The sequence below is a fragment of the Mustelus asterias genome, chromosome 11 (assembly GCF_964213995.1).
Source record: "Mustelus asterias chromosome 11, sMusAst1.hap1.1, whole genome shotgun sequence".
Taxonomy (NCBI): Eukaryota; Metazoa; Chordata; class Chondrichthyes; order Carcharhiniformes; family Triakidae; genus Mustelus; species Mustelus asterias.
Genome location: NC_135811.1, coordinates 4,729,250 through 4,753,017, shown reverse-complemented (window position 1 = coordinate 4,753,017; position 23,768 = coordinate 4,729,250). Strand labels below are relative to the sequence as shown.

Sequence of the window (23,768 nt, the reverse complement as noted above, 5' to 3'; positions counted from 1 at the left end):
CTGAGGGCAATGAATCAAGTGAACGTGAGGTCACAGGCCCCTCCCCCCAACACTAACCCCCTCCCCTCCCCCTTCCCAAACCTTACCCCAACCCCCCCTCCTAAACCCTAGCACACCCCCACTCCCCACCACCAACCCCCCCCCTACCCTGCCCCACCCTGCCGTCCCCCCCTCCCCCAAACCCTAACACAGGGATTCTGATTCCATGGACTTATTAAAGCAATCACACAAACCAGCCTCCCATCCATTGACTCTGTCGACACTTCCCGCTGCCTCGGCGAAGCAGCCAGCATGATTAAGGACCCCACGCACCCCGGACATTCTCTCTTCCACCTTCTTCCATCAGGAAAAAGATACAAAAGTCTGAGGTCACGTACCAACCGACTCAAGAACAGCTTCTTCCCTGCTGCTGTCAGACTTTTGAATGGACCTACCTCGCATTAAGTTGATCTTTCTCTACACCCTAGCTATGACTGTAACACTACATTCTGCACTCTCTCCTTTCCTTCTCTATGAACGGTATGCTTTGTCTGTACAGCGCGCAAGAAACAATACTTTTCACTGTATACTAATACATGTGACAATAATAAATCAAATCAAATTAAACCCCGCCCAACACTCTCCTCCCTCCCCAACTCTAACGCATGCTACCCCCCACCCCTCCGCAACATATTCCCCCTTCCCTCGCCCCGTTCCAACTCTAATGCACTCCACTTCTCCCTCCCCAACCCTCACGCACTCCCCTCTCCCACCCCCTTGGCCCAGGTACAGCCCAGGGTTGCTGGGGGGGGGCGAGGGGGGGGGCGGAGGGTGCGCTCCAGCCTCACATGTCCGTCGGTCAGCATGAACTGTGGCCTGATGCTCTGTCCAGCTGACCTGTTGCTGCCAGTTGGGAGCCAGCGAGACGTGGTGGTTCCGTCGCTGCTGCTTCTGGAGGGTCAGGTGAAGGTCAGGAAAGTTACGGTTCAGATCCACCCCCCGGGCGTTGGCACGGCCCGTCAGATAGGTGTTCGCCTCCGAGCCCTGCCGAGTGAAACGTAGAAAGAGCAGCCAGAAACAGAGAGGGGGGAAGAAAGCAAGTGTCTTTGTGCTGGAATACAGCAACTTAAACTGAACATGGTTCCCCCCCCCCCCCACCCCTCCCACCCCCTCCCTTCTCCCTCCCACACCCTCTCTCCCCCACCCTGCTCACTGATCTACACAGGCTCCTGCTCCACCAACATCTCCGCTTTAATCTTCTCCGTGGTGCAGAGAAGGAGATTTTCTGGAATGACGCCAGGGATGAGGAGTTGGGAGAGATGCTAAGTTCTGTCATGTATTTGATGACCTGAGGGCACAGGAAATTGCAGCCAGTCATGTAATCATATCGGGCGGCACGGTGGCACAGTGATTAGCACTGGATAAAAGCAAATTACTGCGGATGCTGGAATCTGAAACCAAAAGAGACAACGCTGGAAAATCTCAGCGGGTCTGGCAGCATCTGTAAGGAGAGAAAAGAGCTGACGTTTCGAGAACAGACGACTCTTTGTCAAAGCTGTGACAAACTCAAATGCACTCCCCATCTCCAAACCAAACTCAGAACAGTGGTTAGCACTGCTGCCTCACAGCACCAGGGACCCGGGTTCGATTCCAGCCTTGGGTCACTGTCTGTTCTGCACGTTCTCCCCGTCTCTGCGTGGGTTTCCTCCGGGTGCTCCGGTTTCCTCCCACAGTCCGAAAGATGTGCGGGTTAGGTGGATTGGCCGTGCTAAATTGCCTCTTCATGTCTAAAGATGTGTACGTTACATGGATTGTCGGGGTAAATGCGTGGGGATAGAGCAGAGGGGTGGGCCTATATAATAAAATATTTTGTCCGAGAGTCGGTGCAGACTCGATGGGCCGAATGGCCTCTTTCTGCACTGTAGGGTTTCTATGATTCTATGTTCTTTTTAAAGCATAATCGCTGTGGGATGGAGGAAATGTGGGAGCCAATTTGTGCACAGCAAGCTCCCACCAACGGCAACAGATGAACCTTTTCTGAGCTGTTGATTGGGGATAGATATTGGCTCAGGGCACTGGGATTTCTTTGAAATGGAGCAGGGGGATCTGACCTGAGAGCGCAGAGGGGGGATCTGACCTGAGAGCGCAGAGGGGGCCTCAGCTTTGTGCCTGCTCTGAGAGATAGCAGCTGATTGCAGCAACCAGGGCTCTTCAATCCAGAACAGAATGTAATCGGCGTTCAAAATGAGGGAGAATTTTGATGGAATCGATTGGGAGAAATTGTCTCCAATCTTGGAGGGTTGGTGCCAACGGACATAAAAATAATAGGCAGAAAACCCTGGAGTGGGAAATGAGGGTGATTGTTTTTTTAAATACAGCGGCCAGAATGTTCTGGGCAGACCGGTGGCAGATGAAGTTCAATGTGGAGAAATGTGCATTGCTGGTCGGAAGAACACAGAAAGACAATCTAAAATAAAGGACACAATTCTAAAAGGGGTGCAGGAGCAGAGGGATCTGGGTGTCTAAGCGCACAGATCATTGAATGTGGCAGGGCAGGTGGAGAGAGCAGTTAATAAAGCTTATAGTATCCGAGGTTTTATTAATAGGGGCATTGGGTACAAGAGTAAGGAGGTTATGCTAAACTTGTCAAAGAAACTAGTTTGGCCTCAGCTGGAATGTAGACACCATACTTCAGGAAGGATGTGAGCCCATTGGAGAGAGTGCAGAAAAGATTCACCAGAATGGTCCCAGGGATAGAGTCATAGAGTCATAGAGGTTTACAGCATGGAAACAGGCCCTTTGGCCCAACTTGTCCATGCCGCCCTTTTTGTTTAAACCCCTAAGCTAATCCCAATTGCCCGCATTTGGCCCATATCCCTTTATACCCATCGTACCCATGTAACTGTCTAAATGCTTTTTAAAAGACAAAATTGTACCCGCCTCTACTACTACCTCTGGCAGCTTGTTCCAGACACTCACCACCCTCTGTGTGAAAAATTGCCCCTCTGGACCCTTTTGTATCTCTCCCCTCTCACCTTAAACCTATACCCTCTAGTTTTAGACTCCCCTTCCTTTGGGAAAAGATATTGACTATCTAGCTGATCTGTGCCTCTCATTATTTTACAGACCTCTATAAGATCATCCCTCAGCCTCCTACGCTCCAGAGAAAAAAGTCCCAGTCTATCCAGCCTCTCCTTATAATTCAACCCATCAAGTCCCGGTAGCATCCTAGTAAATCTTTTCTGCACCCTTTCTAGTTTAATAATATCCTTTCTATAATAGGGGTGACCAGAATTGTACACAGTATTTCAAGTGTGGCCTTATCAATGTCTTGTACAACTTCAACAAGACATTCCAACTCCTGAATTCAATGTTCTGAACGATGAAACCAAGCATGCCGAGTGCCTTCTTCACCACTCTGTCCACCTGTGACTCCACTTTCAAGGAGCTATGAACATGTACCCCTAGATCTCTTTGTTCTGTAACTCTCCCCAGTGCCCTACCATTAACTGAGTAAGTCCTGCCCTGGTTCAATCTACCAAAATGCATCACCTCGCATTTGTCTCAATTAAACTCCATCTACCATTCGTCAGCCCACTGGCCCAATTGATCAAGATCCTGTTGCAATTGGAGATAACTTTCGTCACTGTCCACTGTACCACCAATCTTAGTGTCATCTGCAAACTTACTAACTATGCCTCCTATATTCTCATCCAAATCATTAATATAAATGACAAATAACAGTGGATGCAGCACTGAGCCCTGAGGCACACTGCTGGTCACAGGCCTCCAGTTTGAAAAACAATTCTCTACAACCACCCTCTGGCTTCTGTCAAGAAGCCACTTTTGTATCCATTTAGATACCTCACCCTAGATCCCGTGAGATTTAACCTTATACAACAACCCACCATGCAATACCTTGTCAAAGGCCTTGCTAAAGTCCATGTAGACAACATCAACTGCACTGCCCTCATCTACTTTCTTGGTTACCCCTTCAAAAAACTCAATCAAATTTGTGAGACATGATTTTCCACTCACAAAGCCATGTTGACTGTCCCTAATCAGTCTTTGCGTCTCTAAATGCCTGTAGATCCTGTCTCTCAAAATACCTTCCAACAACTTACCCACCACAGATGTGAGGCTCACTGGCCTGTAGTTCCCAGGCTTTTCCCTGCAGCCCTTTTTAAACAAAGGCACAACATTTGCCACTCTCCAATCTTCAGGCACCTCACCTGTGATGAACGATGAATCAAATATCTCGGCTAGGGGACCCGCAATTTCCTCCCTAGCTTCCCACAATGTCCTGGGATACACGTCATCAGGTCCCAGGGATTTATCTACCTTGATGCGCTTTCAGACTTCCAGCACCTCCTTCTCTGTAATATGTACACTCCTCAAGACATCACTATTTATTTCCCCAAGTTCCCTAACATCCACGCTTTTCTCAACAGTAAATACTGATGAGAAATATTCATTTAGGATCTCGCCCATCTCTTGTGGATCCGCACATAGGTGATCTCGTTGATCCTTAAGGGGCCCTACTCTCTCCCTTGTTACTCTTTTGCCCTTTATGTATTTGTAGAAGCTCTTTGGATTCTCCTTTGCCTTATCTGCCAAAACAATCTCGTGTCCCCTTTTTGCCCTCCTGATTTTTCTCTTAACTCTACTCCTACACCCCCTACACTCTTCAAGGGATTCACTTGATCCCAGCTGCCTATGCATGTCATATGCTTCTTTCTTCTTCTCGACCAGGGCCTCGATATCCCGAGTCATCCAGGATTCCCAACTTCTGCCAGCCTTGCCTTTCACTCGAAGAGGAATGTGTTTACCCTGAACCCTGGTTAACACACTTTTGAAAGCATGCCACTTACCAGACGTCCCTTTGCCTTCCCCCAGACTCCCCCAATTAACTTTTGAAAGTTCCTGCCTGATACCATCAAAATTGACCTTGCCCTAATTTAGAATTTTAACTTTTGGGCCAGACCTATCATTCTCCATAGCTATCTTAAAAAGATGAGGAACTTTGGTTGGAGAGGTTAGGACCTCTCAAGAAGGAGCTTTACTCTGTATCTAACCCCGTGCTGTACCTGTCCTGGGAGTGTTTGATGGGGACAGTGTAGAGGGAGCTTTACTCTGTATCTAACCCCGTGCTGTACCTGTCCTGGGAGTGTTTGATGGGGACAGTGTAGAGGGAGCTTTACTCTGTATCTAACCCCGTGCTGTACCTGTCCTGGGAGTGTTTGATGGGGGACAGTGTAGAGGGAGCTTTACTCTATATCTAACCCCGTGCTGTACCTGTCCTGGGAGTGTTTGATGGGGGACAGTGTAGAGGGAGCTTTACTCTGTATCTAACCCCGTGCTGTACCTGTCCTGGGAGTGTTTGATGGGGGACAGTGTAGAGGGAGCTTTACTCTATATCTAACCCCGTGCTGTACCTGTCCTGGGAGTGTTTGATGGGGACAGTGTAGAGGGAGCTTTACTCTGTATCTAACCCCGTGCTGTACCTGTCCTGGGAGTGTTTGATGGGGACAGTGTAGAGGGAGCTTTACTCTGTATCTAACCCCGTGCTGTACCTGTCCTGGGAGTGTTTGATGGGGGACAGTGTAGAGGGAGCTTTACTCTATATCTAACCCCGTGCTGTCCCTGTCCTGGGAGTGTTTGATGGGGACAGTGTAGAGGGAGCTTTACTCTTTATCTAACCCCGTGCTGTACCCGTCCTGGGAGCGTTTGATTGGTCAGGGTAGAATGAGTTTATCAATGAACAGACAAAATTTATTTCTATTTATTAGAACAACTAATGACCTGTGTCTGGCTGATTCGGGACCTGGAGTAACTGACAGGACTTTTTGAGTGTTTCCAGTGAGGTTGGGTACAGTGCCATGGATTTGGGGAAGAGGTAGATATGGGGCAGGGTGTCTCAGTGCTTTGTGGAGTTCAGTAGCCTCAGTGCAGGATTAGTTACAGAGTTGACGGTGCAATGGGTTCTGATTCACATGAGGCTGTTTACTTGGTATTTAGCAGGAGCTGGAGATGGTAATGGTAAGTAGACTGATGTATGAGGAGAGATTGAGTTGGTTAGGATTATATTCACTGGAGTTTAGAACAATTAGGGAATCTCATAGAGATGTATAAAACTCTAACAGGATTAGATAGGAAGGATGTTCCCGATGGTGGGGGGTCCCGATACAGGGTATCTGAGGATACAGGGTAAACTGTTCAGGACAGAGATGAGGAGAAATTTCTTCACCCAGAGAGTGGTAATTTGTAGAATTCTCTAGCACAGAAAACAGTTGAGGCCAAAACATTGTGTGATTTCAAGAAGGAGTTACAGCAGTTCATATCTGATTCTATCTGGATGTCTGCTAATCACATTACTGGGAAAAGTCACATCTCATCATCTCATTTGAGTGCCGGCTACTGCTGTCGCGAGGCAGGTTTTTACGTGTTGTTGGACAGATCAAATTCTATCATTCCTTGTTAAATTCTTGATCCTGCTGTTACTCGGCAGATCAGTGACAGAGGGAGCACTCAAAATATCGATAAACAGGTCAAGCAATATCCTGCAAATACATCTTACGCGCCTATAACAGGCAGTCGGGGGAGAGATTCCTGATTAGTCATACTTGATGCAGACTGGCACCCCTCAAGCCATTTCACAGAATCACAGAATACTACAGTGCAGAAGAGGTCCTTTGGCCCATCGAGGCTGCACCGATGCATGGAAGACCCTGACCTGCCCACCTAATCCCACTTGCCAGCACTTGGCCCATAGCCTTGAGTGTTATGACGCGCCAAGTACTCATCCGGGTACTTTTTAAAGGATGTGAGCCATCCCACCTCCACCACCCTCCCAGGCAGCACATTCCAGACCCTCCTTGAAGGTGACGTTACAGGTGGAGAAGGTGGTGAATAAGGCATATGGCATGCTTGCCTTTATAGCACGGGGCATAGAGTATAAAAGTTGGGGTCTGATGTTGCAGTTGTATAGAACGTTGATTCGGCCGCATTTGGAATACTGCGTCCAGTTCTGGTCGCCACACTACCAGAAGGACGTGGAGGCTTTAGAGAGAGTGCAGAGGAGGTTTACCAGGATGTTGCCTGGTATGGAAGGGCTTAGTTATGAGGAGAGATTGGGTAAACTGGGGTTGTTCTCACTGGAAAGATGGAGGATGAGGGGGTGACCTAATAGAGGTGTATAAAATTATGAAAGGCATAGATAGGGTGAACGGTGGGAAGCTTTTTCCCAGGTCGGTGGTGACGTTCACGAGGGGTCATAGGTTCAAGGTGAGGGGGGGGAAGGTTTAACACGGATATCAGAAGGACGTATTTTACACAGAGGGTGGTGGGGGCCTGGAATGCGCTGCCGGGCAAGGTGGTGGAGGCGGACACACTGGGAACGTTTAAGACTTATCTAGATAGCCACATGAATGGAGTGGGAATGGAGGGATACAAAAGAATGGTCTAGTTTGGACCAGGGAGCGGCGCGGGCTTGGAGGGCCGAAGGGCCTGTTCCTGTGCTGTATTGTTCTTTGTTCTTTGTTTGTTCATCACCCTCTGGGTAAAAAGGATTTTCCTTAAATCCCCCTTAAACCTCCCACCCCTCACTTTTAACTTGTGTCCCCTCGTGACTGACCCTTCAACTAAGGGGAACAGTTGCTCCTTATCCACTCTGTCCATGCCCCTCATAATCTCGTACACCTCAATCAGGTCGCCCCTCAGTCTTCTCTGCTCCAATGAAAACAACCGAAGCCTATCCAACTTCTCTTTATAACTTAAACATTCCATCCCAGGCAGCATCCTGGTGAATCTCCTCTGCACTCCCTCCAGTGCAATCACATCCTTCCTACAATGTGGTGACCAGAACTGCACACAGTACTCCAGCTGTGGCCTCACCAAAGTTCTATACAACTCCATCATGACCTCTCTGCTTTTGTAATCTATACCCTGATTGATAAAGGCGAGTGTGCCATATGCCTTTTTCACCACCCTATTAACCTGCCTTTCCGCCTTCAGAGATCTATGGACAAACACGCCAATGTCCCTTTGTTCTTCGGAACTTCCCAGTGTCAGACCTTTCACTGTATACTTCCTTGTCAAATTACTTCTCCCAAAGTGTATCACCTCACACTTTTCAGGGTTAAATTCCATCTGCCGCTTATCCGCCCATTTGACCATCTCGTCTATATCTTCCTGTAACCCAAGACGCTCAACCTCACTGTTAACCACCCGGCCAATCTTTGTGTCATTGGCAAACTTATTGATCCTACCCCCCTCACAATGTCACCTATGTCATTTATATAAATGACAAACAATAGGGGGCCCAGCACGGATCCCTGTGGTACGCCACTGGTCACTACCCTCTGTCTCCTACCATTAAGACGATTCTGAATCTACCTTATCAGATCACCCTGTATCCCTTGTGCATTTGCCTTCTAAATAAGTCTCCCATGTGGGACTTTGTCAAAGGCTTTGCTGAAATCCAAGTAAACTACATCAACCGCACTACCCTCATCCACACACTTGGTTACATGCACAAAAAATGCAATCAAATTTGTTAAGCACGACCTCCCTCTGACAAAACCATGCTGACTATTCCTGATCAAACCTCGCCTCTGCCACAATCTCTGGCTTCATGTTAGTGACCTGGGACAAGGAAACCGAGCTATGGAGAATGAACATGCTTAGTCTGAATCTTGCATCTTTAGATCTTCAGCGTCTCCTGGCCTGTTAACTGAAATGGTTGACCAGTCGTGGTTCACCTTACTGAATGGTGGAGCAGGCTCGAGGGGCTGAGTTTTCTTTTATTCATTCATGGGATATGGGTGTCCCTAGTTGCCCTTGATTTGAAGGCAGTTGAGAGTCTAACCACATTGCTGTGGCTCTGGAGTCACATGTAGGCCAGACCAGATAAGGACGGCAGATTTCCATGGGGTGGCATGGTGGCACAGTGGTTAGCACTGCTGCCTCACAGCGCCAGGGACCCGGGTTCGATTCCTGGCTTGGGTCACTGTCTGTGTGGAGTTTACACATTCTCCCCGTGTCTGCGTGGGTTTGCTCCGGTTTCCTCCCACAGTCCAGGTTAGGTGGATTGGCCATGCTAAAGTGACCCTTAGTGTCAGGGGGACTAGCAGGGTAAATGCGTGGGATTACGGGAATAGGGCCTGAGTGGGATTGTGGCCGGTACAGACTTGATGGGTTGAATGGCCTCCTTCTGTACAGTAGGGATTCTATGATTCCAAAGGACATTAGTGAACCGGATGGGTTTTTCCAACAATCGACAATGGTTTCATGGTCATCAGTAGATTCTTAATTCCAGATTTTAAAAAATTGCATTCAAATTCCCCCATCTGCCGTAGCGGGATTCGAACCCGGGTCCCCAGAGCATTAGCTGAGTTTCTGGATTAATAGTCTGATGATAATCCCACTAGGCCATCGCCTCCCAGTGGCCTCTTCCTGTCCCTAATTTGTGTGCCTGTACGTAAACAATTACCTGATTAGCTGCCACCTCATAACCATCCGGGTTCATGGAGGGTAGGATGTGTATGCGGGTCTGGTGGATCAGGTGGGTGATACGCGGGTTCCTGAGGTTGTATTCCTCACACAGATACTGTGCCAACTGGATCAGCAGCTCACGTCCCAGCACCTCGTTACCATGCATGTTGCCAACATACTTAAACTCTGGCTCCACTGCAAACACAACAAGTTACACACGGTCAGCACCAACACTGCCCTGTTAGCTCAGTGCCAACCTTCCCCCTTCTCCCAGAGAATCCTACAGTACACCACATGGTGGCACAGTGGTTCCAGGAGAGCCACTGTGCGTGTTGGCTCTTTGAAAGAGTTATCCAATCAGCTTCCCTGCTCTCCGTCCTGTCCCCACAGCCTGCAGCAGCTTTCTTTTCAATTCATAGAATCATAGAATCCCTACAGTGCAGAAGGAGGCCATTCGGCCCATCGAGTCTGCACTGACCACAACCCCATCCAGGCTCCATCCTTGTAACCCCATGCATTTACTGGCTAATCCCTCTGACCTACACATCCCAGGACACAAAGGGGCAATTTAGCACGGCCAATCAACCTAACAACTTTTTGAAAGTTCAGATTGAATCTGCTTCCACCGCCTTTTCAGGCAGCGCCTTCCCGATCACAACAACTCGCTGCGTTTAAAAAACAACTCATCTTCCCCTCTGACTCTTTTGTTCATTTTCTGGAATCTGGGGCGAGATTCTCCGCTTTTCCAGCCGCACGTTTCCCGTCGGCAGGAGGTGGCGCCTTGTTTGCTGGTGATGGGATTCTCTGCTCCCGCTGCTGTCAATGCAAATTCCCATTGACGTCACCCCATGCCAGCAGGAAACCTGCGGGTGGGGGTGCGCTGTCGGCGGGACTGGAGAATCCCGCCGGCATGAACGGCCGGAGATTTCCAACCCTGATCTTGGTTACTGACCCTCCTATCACCAGAAACTGTCTCTCCTCACTTACTCTGTCAAAACTCCGCCTGATTTCAAACATCTCAATCTCTCTTTAACCTTCTCTGCTCTAAGGTGGCACAGTGGTTAGCACTGCTGCCTCACAGCGCCAGGGGACCCAGATTCAATTCCCGGCTTGGGTCACTGCCTGTGTGGAGTCTGCACATTCTCCCTGTGTCTGCGTGGGTTTCCTCCGGGTGCTCCGGTTTCCTCCCACAATCTAAAGACGTGCTGGTTAGGTGCATTGGCCGTGCTAAATTCTCCCTCAGTGTATCCGAACAGGCGCCGGACTGTGGCAACTATGGGATTTTCGCAGTAACTTCATTGCAGTGTTAATGTAAGCCTACTTGTGACACTAATAAATAAACTTAAACTTTTAAACTTTAAAACAATCCCCACTTCTCCAGTCTCTCCACATTAACCAAAGTCCCTCCTCCCTCGGAACATTCTGGTAAATCTGCACCTCCATAAGTCACTCACATCCTGCCTATAATAAGAATTGAACACAATACTTCAGCTAAGGCCTAATTAACCAGTATGGTGACATGGTGGTGGGGGGAAGGGGGGGGGGGGGGGGGGGGGGGGAAGGGGTGGCAGATGAAGGGGAGGTGGTTGATGGGGTGAGAGGGGTAAGGGCTGGAGGACCTAAAACATAAACAAACAACAAGGACAAAGTCCTGGGGTGGATCTTTTAATGCGGTTGGCTTTCATCCATTACCCTTTCATGGGATGTGGCCAGTATTTGTTGCCCATCCCTAGTTGCCCTTGAACTGAGTGGTTTGCTCGGCCATTTTAGAGGGCAGCTGACAGTCGACCACATTGCTGTGGCTCTGGAGTCACATGTAGGCCAGACCGGGTAAGGACGGCAGATTTCCTTCCCTGGAGGACATTACTGAACCAGATCGGTTTATCCTGACAATCGACAATGGTTTCATGGTCATCAGTAGACTCTTAATTCCAGATATTATTTTTATTGAATTCAAATTTCACCATCCGCCGTGGTGGGATTTGAACCTGGGTCTCCAGAGCATTACACTGGGTCTCTGGGTTACTAGTCCAGCCTGCCTCCAGGTCACGCCGTTGCTCTCCACAGATGCTGCAAGATCGGCTGTGTATTTCCAGCATCCTCTATTTTTAATCCCAGAAAAAGAGAGACAGACATTCTGGACTGAGATGAGAAGAAAGGGTCGGGAATCTTTGGAATTCTCCCCCCCAGAGGGTTGTGGATGCCCCGTCATGGAAGATATTCAAGACATTGAACCATAGATGCTTGGATACTAAGGGAATTAAAGGGATGCTGGGATAATGCAGGAGGCTGGAGTTAGGGTAGATGATCAGCCATGATCTTTCGGAGCGTGGAGCTGGATCGAGGGGCTGAATGGCCTCCTAATTCAACACTTTATGGTCTCGTGTTACTGTTCCTCCAGCAGATGTTAAAAAGAGTTTCTGTGAGCATCCCTGACCTCAGTGACTGTCTACTCAATTCCCAATAGAAGGGGAGCAGTCAGGGGGGGGGGGGGGCGGTGTGGAGACACAGACAGGTAGGGGCTTTGTGTAGCTTTGGTTTGCTGCCAATCTGTGCAGTCTGTCAGACACCACCAGATTCATTCGCAGACACTGAGTCCCATTCATGAGGCACACAAAGACCTCACTGCAGGATTCTGGAGCAGGAGGCTGCGGGATCGAGTGAGAGATCAGTGCGGCTGGAGGCAGCCTGGAGTCTGAGGGTGGCAGGCCAGACACCGAACAGAAGGGGCAGGAATGTCCTGTGTTCAAATAGAAGACACAGGTCAGTCTCTGACCTCGCAGTGTGTAACAGCACCACCCAGAGTGGTGCCGGCCTTTACAGAATGGCGTTAGATCCCTGGGGTCCACTGCTCGAGTTGGCTGGGTACCTGGGCATAATAAGATATAAATAGGAGCAGAATTAGGCCACTCGGCCCATCGAGTCTGCTCCGCCATTCAATCATGGCTGATATGATTCTCATCCCCATTCTCCTGCCTTCTCCCCATAACCCTTGATCCCCTTATTGATCAAGAATCTATCTCTCAATTGGGATTCAGCATTCCGAGGTTAGGACGTCTCCCGCCCCTCCCGCCATTGATTGCCATTCTCCTGGTTACACTATAGTGCTCCCCAATCACAAACACACAGGAGCATTTTGGAGAATCACACGATGCAGAAAAGGCCCTTCGGCCCGTTGGAGTCTGCACCGACAATAACCACCACTAAAGTTGCACTAATCCCATTTTCCTGCACTTGTCCCATATCCTCGAATGTTCTGATGTTTGAAGTGCTCATTAAAATACTTGTTAAAGGTTGTAAGGTTTCCGGCCTCCACTATCTTCCCAGTCAGATTCCCAACACCCTCAATGATGCACATCAATTTAGACACGAGGCTCGAGGCTTCAGTAAATGAAGGCTTTTATTTACTATTAATGAAGCTATCAGAACTTATGTACACTATCCCAGACTGAAGGGGTCCCGGCCAGAGCAGGGACTCTTATACCTCTCCCAGGAGGCGGAGCCCGACTGGGATGTGCCACAACAGTAACAAACACAGGTGTAACAACCCCACCCTAACCCAACAGCAACAATAGTACAATCCAACAGTAACATATGTACATCCTTGTAGTACTGGCCAGCCCCTGGCTCAGTACTATCCAGTGGGAACCAACGATGGTTCACCACACTCAATTATTCTCCTTTTCTCAAATCCCCTCTGAATCTCCTGCCCCTTACCCTAAAACTATGTCCCCTCATGATTGACCCCTCAACCCAGGGGAACAGCTGCTCCCTACTCACTCTGCCTCATAATCACATACACCTCAATCATGTCCCCCCTATTCTGGGGCCTGCACCCTGGATCAAGCTCTGTTTTGGTCGAATGTGTGGCTGGCAGTTTTCCGCTAACTCATTGTGTGATTGTTGGTCACGTCTCAGGCAGGCTGCGAGGGAGGACCCCTCACATCGGAGCCCAAGGCTGCCCCCTCCAGATGCACGCAATCCCATCAATCATCACAAACTGCAGCCAGGGGTTTCCCGGGATATTGAGATGCTGCGTCAGTCACACACACACACACCAGCCGAGATCACCTAACTCACAGCATAGACTGGAGTAGAACGGGGCAGGAGATTCTCACAGCAGACACTCAGATCCGGACTGCAGTCTGGGTCAATGCACCCACTCAGTGTCAGACACACCCTCGTGTGTGAATCAGTCCAAGGCTTCAATCTGCGAGTCAGAACGAGCTAAAGACAGGTCTACAAGGGCTGTTACCCACTCCCCTCTCCATTCATCAGTGTGGTCCCTGCCTCTCACACAAACTGACCACTCATCAACCCCGCAGGGACTCGATTAGAAAGGCACTGTTTATATCACAAGAGCTGATTAGTGATGTTTCACAGGGATCCAAGCGGCAGCCCCAATTACTCTGAATGAATTAACAACTTAGACGATGGGATAGGGAGCCAAAAGTCAAAATGAACCAATAGCATAAGGATAGACCACTTTCTAATCAGTGTAGTAGCCTCAAATCACAAAGAGACATTGATGGATTACTTGACTGGACAAAACTATAGGCAATGCATTCAGTAACGGTAAGGGACATGATTGAGGTGTATGTGATTATGAGGGGTATGGATAGGGTGAGTAGGGAGCAGCTGTTCCCCTGGGTTGAGGGGTCAGTCACGAGGGGGCCTAGTTTTAGGGTAAGGGGCAGGGGATTCAGAGGGGATTTGAGAAAAGAAAATTCATTCAGAGGGTGGTGGGAATCTGGAATGCACTGAGCCAAACGGCTTTGAATCTGAACAAGATAGAATAGGGACTTTCTAAATGGTGAAAAGTTAGTAACAGTGGCACGGTGACACTGTGGTTAGTACTGCTGCCTCACAGCACCAGGGACCCGGGTTCGATTCCCGGCTTGGGTCACTGTCTGTGTGGAGTTTGCACATTCTCCCCGTGTCTGCATGGGTTTCCTCCAGCTGCTCCGGTTTCCTCCCACAGCCCAAAGATGTGTGGGTTAGGTTGACTGGCCATGCTGAATTTCCCCTTAGTGTCAGGGGGATTAACAGGGTAAATATATAGGGTTGCGGGGATAGAGCCTGGGTGGGGTTGTTGTCGGTGCAGGCTCGATGGGCCGAATGGCCTCCTTATGCATTGTAGGGATTCTATGGAAGAAAGGGAGTATTATCAGTACACAGAACATTAACATGTCATAAACATGAATGAAATAATTAAACGAGCTAATGGAATGCTGCCTTTATATCTAGACCAGGATCCAGAGGGGACATGTTTCAGCTATACCAAGTCCTGGTTAGATCACACCTGGAGTTAGTGTGAGCAGTTCTGGGCTCCACACCTTAGGAAAGTTACACTGGCCTTGGATGGATTGCTGTGTGGATTTACCAGGATGATACTTGGGCATATTGGGTTAAATTATGAGGGGAAACTGCATAAACAAGGGTTGGATTGCTTAGAATTGAGAAGGTTAGAGTTTAAAGTTTATTTATTAGTGTTACAAGTAGGCTTACATTAACATTGCAATGAAGTTACTGTGAAAATCCCCTAGTTCCCACACTCCGGCGCTTGTTTGGGTACACTGAGGGAGAATTTAGCCTGGCCAATCCACCTAACCAGCACGTCTTTCAGACTGTGGGAGGAAACCGGAGCACCCGGAGGAAACCCGCGCAGATACGGGGAGAACGTGCAGACTCTGCACGCTCACTGACCCAAGGTGGGAATTGAACCTGAGTCCCTGGCGTTCTGAGGCAGCAGTGCTAACCACTGTGCCGCCTCAGAGGATGGTTTGATTACATTTTTGAAAGGTATTAAGGGACCAGACAGGGTAAATGGGGAGAAACTATTTCCGCTGCTTTGGGGAGCCAAGGTTTAAGGGGCCAAGTCTACAAATTAAAGTCAGATCCCTCAGGAGTGAGGAAAGCTTTTACACAAAGGGTGACAGAAGTTTGGAACACTCTTCTGCAAACAAATTGGAGCAGGATCAACTGTTACTTTTAAAGCGGCAAAATCTATCCAAAACAAACCTCTAATCAAAAGTATTATGGGGTATGGGGTTAGGTCACAGATCAGCCATGATCTTATTGAGTATGGGAACAGGCTTGAGGGGCTGAATGGCCTCCTGTTCCCAAACATATCAACTATTTCAGGTAGCTCAATAAATTCTTTGTGCTCACTATCTCTTCCTGCAATCCACATTCCTCCCTGTGTCTGCTTTGTGTTTGAAAGTCTTGTTCATTGTTCATCATCAGATGTTGTGAGCCCAGATCTCTCCCGTGACTTGGGTATTAGAAATCATCACTGCTTTGACCCCGCTCTTCATTCAATCAGTAATTCGGGAAAATCTCTTGGTTTAAATGTGGTTGAAGCGGTTGGAATTAGTGCAAGGTGTAGATAGAATCATAGAATCCCTACAGTGCAGAAGGAGGCCATTTGGCCCATTGTGTCTGCACTGGCCACACTCTCACCCAGGCCCTATCCCCATAACACCATGTATTTACCCTAGCTAGTCCCCTTGACACTAAGGGGCAATTTAGTACGGCCAATCAACCTAACCCACACACCTTTGGGCTGTGGGAGGAAACCGGAGCACCCGGAGGAAACCCACGCAGACACAGGGAGAAGGTGCAAACTCTGCACAGACAGTGACCCAAGCCGAGAATCAAACCCGGGTCCCTGGCGCTGTGAGGCGGCAGTGCTAACCACTGTGACATCATGCCACCCCGTGACAATCTAGTCAGCCATTGGTCTCCTTTTCTCATCCCAGCCTCTCTCTCATTGGCCAGAGCATTACGTGGCTCGGGTGAGCACACACCTGATCCGGGAACATGGGAGGTTGCGTGCGAAGGTGTCGGGTGTGTGTTCCCATGTTGCCGTGCCCTCTCGCAATTTTTTGGTCAGAACACAGGTGAAACTCAGAAGCCCACCTACTGACAACGAAGAGGGAACGTTATCCCGCGGAGGGGCCAATTGAACGCAACCTTATGTGGCCCCTCTGTGGGCTGATTGGCCAGACGGCCTTTACGTTTTAGCTTCGACCTGGGTCCAGGACAGGCTGAACCGACTGGGCTGAAATATCACTGACAAATGTGTCTGGGTGCTGAGGTCTGTGTGGAAGTGAAACAGAAATAAGGTAGAAATTTAAGTTGCTTTAAATATTGTTCAACTGTTAATGGTTAAGCTGCTCCATTTGTGAGAGTTATATTTAAACTGTGCTATGAAATAAAGTTTGTTTTATATAAAAGATCCCTAATTTGTCAGTGGAATCCTTCCTGGAGTGAAACATCCTATCCTCACATTGATACCAAAATAGAAAATTGTTTTGGGTTTTGTCTGGATTCCGAATATAATTTGGGATTCTGCTCCCGGACCCGGGAGCGTGATTGGCAGCCAATCACAGAATGCGTTTCACCCTGGATGGCTATTCATTGGCTAGCCAGTGTGAAATTGCACTCCGGGGCCAATCAGAACGGGGAACGTGTATCGTCTTGGTACTGAGCTCACCAAGTGCGCTCAGCCCCCCCCAAACACCAGCCCCCACCCCGAACTCCAGCCCCCCCCCAAACACCAGCCCCCACCCCGAACTCCAGCCCCCCCCCCAAACACCAGCCCCCACCCCGACCTCCAACCCCCCCAAACACCAGCCCCCACCCCGAACTCCAGCCCCCCCAAACACCAGCCCCCACCCCGAACTCCAGCCCCCCCAAACACCAGCCCTCACCCCGAACTCCAGCCCCCCCAAACACCAGCCCTCACCCCGAACTCCAGCCCCCCCAAACACCAGCCCCCACCCCGACCTCCAGCCCCCCCAAACACCAGCCCACCATCCCGACCTCCAACCCCCCCCAAACACCAGCCCCCACCCCGAACTCCAGCCCCCCCAAACACTAGCCCTCACCCCGACCTCCAGCCCCCCCCAAACACCAGCCCCCACCCCGAACTCCAGCCCCCCCAAACACCAGCCCACCATCCCGACCACCAACCCCCCCCAAACACCAGCCCCCACCCCGAACTCCAGCCCCCCCAAACACCAGCCCACCATCCCGACCACCAACCCCCCCAAACACCAGCCCCCACCCCGAACTCCAGCCCCCCCCAAACACCAGCCCACCATCCCGACCACCAACCCCCCCCAAACACCAGCCCCCACCCAGAACTCCAGCCCCCCCCAAACACCAGCCCACCATCCCGACCTCCAGCCCCCCCAAACACCAGCCCCCACCCCGAACTCCAGCCCCCCCCAAACACCAGCCCACCATCCCGACCTCCAGCCCCCCCAAACACCAGCCCCCACCACGAACTCCAGCCCCCCCCAAACACCAGCCCACCATCCCGACCTCCAGCCCCCCCAAACACCAGCCACCACCCCGAACTCCAGCCCCCCCCAAACACCAGCCCACCATCCCGACCTCCAGCCCCCCCAAACATCAGCCCCCACCCCGAACTCCAGCTCCCCCAAACACCAGCCCACCATCCCGAACTCCAGCCCCCCCAAACACCAGCCCACCATCCCGACCTCCAGCCCCCCCCCAAACACCAGCCCTCACCCCGACCTCCAGCCCCCCCAAACACCAGCCCACCATCCCGACCTCCAACCCCCCCAAACACCAGCCCACCATCCCGACCTCCAACCCCCCCAAACACCAGCCCACCATCCCGACCTCCAACCCCCCCAAACACCAGCCCCCACCCCGAACTCCAGCCCCCCCAAACACCAGCCCCCACCCCGAACTCCAGCCCCCCCCAAACACCAGCTCCCCACCCCGAACTCCAGTCCCCCCGAACTCTGTCCCCTTCCCCGAACTCCAGCCCCCCTTCCCCGAACTCCAGCCCTCCCCCCCCGAACTCCAGCCCCCCCTCCCCGAACTCCAGCCCCCCCTCCCTAAACTCCAGCCCCCCTTCCCCGAACTCCAGCTCCCCCTCCCCGAACTCCAGCCCCCCCTCCCTAAACTCCAGCCCCCCTTCCCCGAACTCCAGCCCTCCTTCCCTGAACTCCAGCCCCCACTCCGTGAACTCCAGCCCCCCTTCCCTGAACTCTCGCCCCCACTCCCTGAACTCTAGCCCCCCCTCCCTGAACTCCAGCCCCCACTCCCCGAACTCCAGCCCCCCTCTCTGAACTCCAGCCCCCCTTCCCTGAACTCTAGTCCCCCTCCCCGAATCCCAGCCCCCCCTCCCCAAACTCCAGCCCCCCTTCCCCGAACTACAGCCCCCCTCCCTGAACTCCACCCCTTCCCGAACTCCACCCCCGTTCCCGAACTCCACCCCCTCCCTGAACTCCAGTCCCCCTCCCCGAACCCCTACTGGTGGTGGGGGGGGGGCGGGGGCAGGGAATTGAAAATTGCAAAACTAAGTGTGACAGATATTGTATTAAGAAAGAATATTTAGGGTTACAGAATCAATACAGGTTCATATCCAGATCAGCAATGATTTAATGGAATGGTAAAACAGGTTAGAGGGGCTGAATGGCCTCCTTTGCTTCTATACAATTGGTTCGAGGGGACTCTTCCACTCGCAACCTTCCAACTCTTGTTCTCCTAAACTCCAACTCCTGCTGTTTCTATACTATCGGTTTGTTGGGTTGAAAGACGTGCTGGTTAGGGTGCATTGCCCGTGCTAAATTCTCCCTCAGTGTACCCGAACAGGTGCCAGAGTGTGGCAACCCGGGGATTTTCACAGTAACTTCGTTATAGTATTAATGTAAGCCTACTTGTGTCACTAATAAATAAACTTTAAACTATACTGCGGCTTTAGGGGCTGAATGGCCTCCTCCTGTTTCTATACTATAGGTTCAAGAGGCTGAATGGCCTCCTCCTGTTTCTATACTATAGGTTCGAGGGGCTGAATGGCCTCCTCCTGTTTCTATACTATCGGTTTGAGGGGCTGAATGGTCTCCTCCTGTTTCTATACTATAGGTTCGAGGGGCTGAATGGCCTCCTCTTGTTTCTATACTATAGGTTCAAGAGGCTGAATGGCCTCCTCCTGTTTCTATACTATAGGTTCGAGGGGCTGAATGGCCTCCTCCTGTTTCTATACTATCGGTTTGAGGGGCTGAATGGTCTCCTCCTGTTTCTATACTATAGGTTCGAGGGGCTGAATGGCCTCCTCCTGTTTCTATACTATCGGTTTGAGGGGCTGAATGGTCTCCTCCTGTTTCTATACTATAGGTTCGAGGGGCTGAATGGTCTCCTCCTGTTTCTATACTATCAGCTTGAGAGGCCGAAATGACCTCCTTCTGTTTCTATATTGTAGGTTCAAGGGGCTGAATGGCCTCCTCCTGTTTCCATACTCTAGGTTCGAAGGGCTGAATGGCCTCCTCCTGTTGCTATACAATGGTTTTGAGGGGTTGTATGGCCTCCTCCTCTTCCTATACTATAGTTTTGAGGGGCTGAATGGCCTCCTCCTGTTGCTATACAATGGTTTTGAGGGGTTGTATGGCCTCCTCCTCTTCCTATACTATAGTTTTGAGGGGCTGAATGGTTCCTCTTTTTCCTGGATTTTGCTTTTGACCCTTGAGCTAGATCTCTCCAGGGCAGCATGTCAATAATTTTGCAATCTGTTGCTGAAATTAGCTATGTGGAGAGTAAAACCTGTTTTGAAGGCAGCCTGATGGAATCCCTCATTCTCATAACCAGCCCTGAGAACAACAGTGAACTAGACCCACACCGAGGAACATCTGCGTGTCCCCGCGAATTATACCGAGACACTCCAACTCACTGGAGTTGACAGGGTTTGCTCTGAATTGGAGGTGAATGTGTTTCTGGGAACTGGTCACATTCCCAGCCTCACTGCTCTCAACCGGTTCATCAGCCCCTCTCGCAGGGTGTGGACAGGGGCAATCCCAGTGGGACAGAGGGGAAAGTCACACAGTGCTCGGAGTGGGAGCGAGCAGTGGGTAACTACACTTTGCACTGAGTGACAGGGTCAGTGGTCTGGGTGGGGGGGGGGGGGGGGGAAGCACACAAAATAAATGAAGGGTGGGTGGCATGGGGGGCAGGTGAGGGGGTGTGCAAACACTGGGAGCGGGGCAAACACTAGGGAGGGAGCAGTCAGGGGGTTAGGGGCACACAGATATGGGTAGAGGGCAGACACTGGAGAGGGGCAGTCAGGAGGGGGCCGACACTGGGGGAGCTGACCCTGGGGGTGGGGAAGTCGGGGGATGGGGGGGTTGGGGGGGCAGACACTGGGGGAGCTGACACTGGGCAGGCAGACCTTGGGGAGGGGGTAGTCAGGGGGTTGGGGGGAAGATCCTGGGGAGGGGGCAGACATGCACAGGGCGCAGGGGGCAGTCTGCGCTGCCGCTCTCCCCTCTCCCTTTCCCCCGGTACTCACACAGCTGGTGGATGCCGGGGTTGTCGCTGAGCTCCAGCACATAGAGGTGGCGACCCTGGGCACTGCGGCCAATGCTGTAGAGGCGGCTGATGAAGGGACAGTCCCGCTGTACCGCCAGCAGCGCTCTCACCAACTCATCATAACGGTGATGCCGGAACTCCAGAGGCAAAAACCCAGGCAGCAGCACAGAGAACACAGCCAGGGTAAAGAGAGCAGCCATACGGAGCACGCTGCCTGAGAGACTGCACACTGCCTGAGAGACTGCACACTGCCTGAGAGACTGCACGCTGCTGGCTGTCTGTCTGTCTGAGAGTGCACTGCTGTCTGTCTGAGTGGACAGTGCTGTCTGTCTGAGAGTGCATTGCTGTCTGAGTGCACAATACTGTCTGTCTGAGGTGTCTCTGTGTGCCCTGTTTGAGAGCGGATATCCACTACGTCTGAGGAAAGAGCAGCGCTCCGAAAGCTAATGGCATTTGCTACCAAATAAACCTGTTGGACTTTAACCTGGTGTTGTTAAAACTCTTACTAGTCTGAGAGTGCACAGTGCTGTCTATCTGAGTGCACTGCTGTCTGAGAGTGCACAGTGCTGTCTGTTTGAGTGCACACTGCTGTCTGTCTGTGTGAGTGTACACTGCTGTCTGTCCGTCTGAGTGTACACTGCTGTCTGTCTGTCTGAGTGTACACTGCTGTCTGTCTGAGTGTACAATGCTGTAGTAGTATATAATCTAATCACCCCGGCGTTGAATTCCAGACTGGAATCTAATCGAGGGGTTTGGGGTGGTTTTTATATAGAATAACAGATACACAGGAGTGAGTTACAGACTGGAATCTAATTGTGGGATTTGGATGATTTATCTATAGAATAACAGATATCTGAGAGTGATTTACAGATTGGAATCTAATCGAGGAGTTCAGGGTGGTTTATATATAGAATAACAGATACCCGGGAGTGAGTTACAGACTGGAATCTAATTAAGGGGTTTGGGGTGGTTTTTATATAGAATAACAGATACACAGGAGTGAGTTACAGACTGGAATCTAATTAAGGGGTTTGGGGTGGTTTTTATATAGAATAACAGATACACAGGAGTGAGTTACAGACTGGAATCTAATCGAAGGGTTTGGGTGGTTTATATATAGAATAACAGATACCCGGGAATGAGTTACAGACTGGAACCTAATCGAGGGGTTCAGGGTGGTTTATATAAAGAATAACAGATACCCGGGAGTGAGTTACAGACTGGAATTTAATCGAGAGGTTTGGGTGGTTTATCTGTAGAATAACAGATACCTGGGAGTGAGTTACAGACTGGAATCTAATCGAGGCGTTCGGGGTGGTTTATATATAGATACCGGGAGTGAGCTACAGGCTGGAATCAAATCAAGGGGTTCGGTGAGTTTTATATATAGAATAACAGATACCCGGGCGGGAGTTACAGACTGGAATCTAATCGAGGGGTTCAGGGTGGTTTATATCTAGAATAACAGATACCCGGGAGTGTCACAGACTGGAAGCTAATCGAGGGGTTTTGGGTTGTTTATATATAGAACAACAGATACCTGGGAGTGAGTTACAGACTGGAATCTAATCGAGGGGTTTTGGGTTGTTTATATATAGAACAACAGATACCTGGGAGTGAGTTACAGACTGGAATCTAATCGAGGGGTTTGGGTGGTTTATATATAGAACAACAGATACCTGGGAGTGAGTTACAGACTGGAATCTAATCGAGGGGTTTGGGGTGGTTTATATATAGAATAACAGATACCCGGGAGTGAGTTACAGACTGGAATCTAATCGAGGGGTTTGGGTGGTATATATAGAATAACAGATACCCGGGAGTGAGTTACAGACTGGAATCTAATCGAGGGGTTTGGGTGGTTTATATATAGAATAACAGATACCCGGGAGTGAGTTACAGACTGGACTCTAATCGAGGGGTTTGGGTGGTTTATATATAGAATAACAGATACACGGGAGTGTCACAGACTGGAATCTACTCAAGGGATTTGGGGTGATTTATATGGAGAATAACAGATACCCGGGAGTGAGTTACCGACTGGAATCTAATCGAGGGGTTTGGGTGATTTGTGTAGGGTCTGAGTGTGATTGTTTGATGTGCTGTTTACTCCGCTGTGGAGCTGAGTTTACGTTCTGACTCTCGACTGCTGGCAGTGACATTGCAGTGAATGTTTAACAATCCGAAGGTTCAACAGTTGTCCGATGGCTTGAACTCTTCGTCACAACAGAAGAATGAACCCTTCTCGGCCTGCTGCCAATCAATGGTGATTTCTGAACTGTAGTTGCAATGATGTGGGGTGGGATTCTCCAGTCCCGCTGCAGTGAATGGGGATTTCGCTGAGTGCCGGATTCTCCGTCCTCTTGCAGCAGCGGCCGGCCGTGAAAGCCGGAAAATCCCGGCCGTGAGTTCTGGGGCTTCACCCTGAATGGGTGACAGAAGTATCTCTCCTGACTGACTGCCTGTGGGGATGATCTTTACCCCGTGTGCTTACTGCTCCCGCTCTCCCAGTTGTGCTGCACTCCAGTGACATTTGGCAGGATTTTATGGCCTCGCTTGAAAGATACCGGAAATTTCTGTCCGAGGTCAACGGATGTTTCCGTTGTCCACCCTCCACCTGCTGCAACTCTGTGATGGGCGGGGCGGTAGAATTCTGGCAAATGTGCTGTATCATTTGAACAATCTGTCTTCTCATCATTGCAGCTTGGAGCGGCAGTCTGTTGTGGCTCAGTGGACATGAATCAGAGAATCATAGAATCCCTACAGTGCAGAAGGAGGCCATTCGGCCCATCGAGTCTACACCGACCACAAACCCACCCAGGCCCTATCCCCATAACTCCATATATTTACCCTGCCAATCCCCCTGACACTAGGGTCAATTTATCAGGGCCAATCAACCCAATCCGCACACCTTTGGACTGCGGGAGGAAACCGGAGCAACCGGAGGAAACCCC

At 50.5% G+C, this 23,768-nt stretch overlaps 1 protein-coding gene across 1 annotated transcript in view; it reads right to left on the bottom strand.

Annotated features, from left to right (window-relative positions):
• The window catches only part of cpn1 (carboxypeptidase N, polypeptide 1), a 40,625-nt gene extending 19,455 nt beyond the window's left edge, over positions 1–21,170 (bottom strand). The window contains exons 1-3 of the mRNA XM_078224340.1: positions 20,795–21,170; positions 9,470–9,666; positions 877–1,023 (exon numbers count right to left, since the gene is read on the bottom strand). Of these exons, the coding sequence (XP_078080466.1) occupies positions 877–1,023; positions 9,470–9,666; positions 20,795–21,014 (564 nt within the window). The 5' untranslated portion in view covers positions 21,015–21,170. The remainder of the gene's footprint in view (positions 1–876; positions 1,024–9,469; positions 9,667–20,794) is intronic.
• Positions 21,171–23,768: the final 2,598 nt, after the last annotated feature.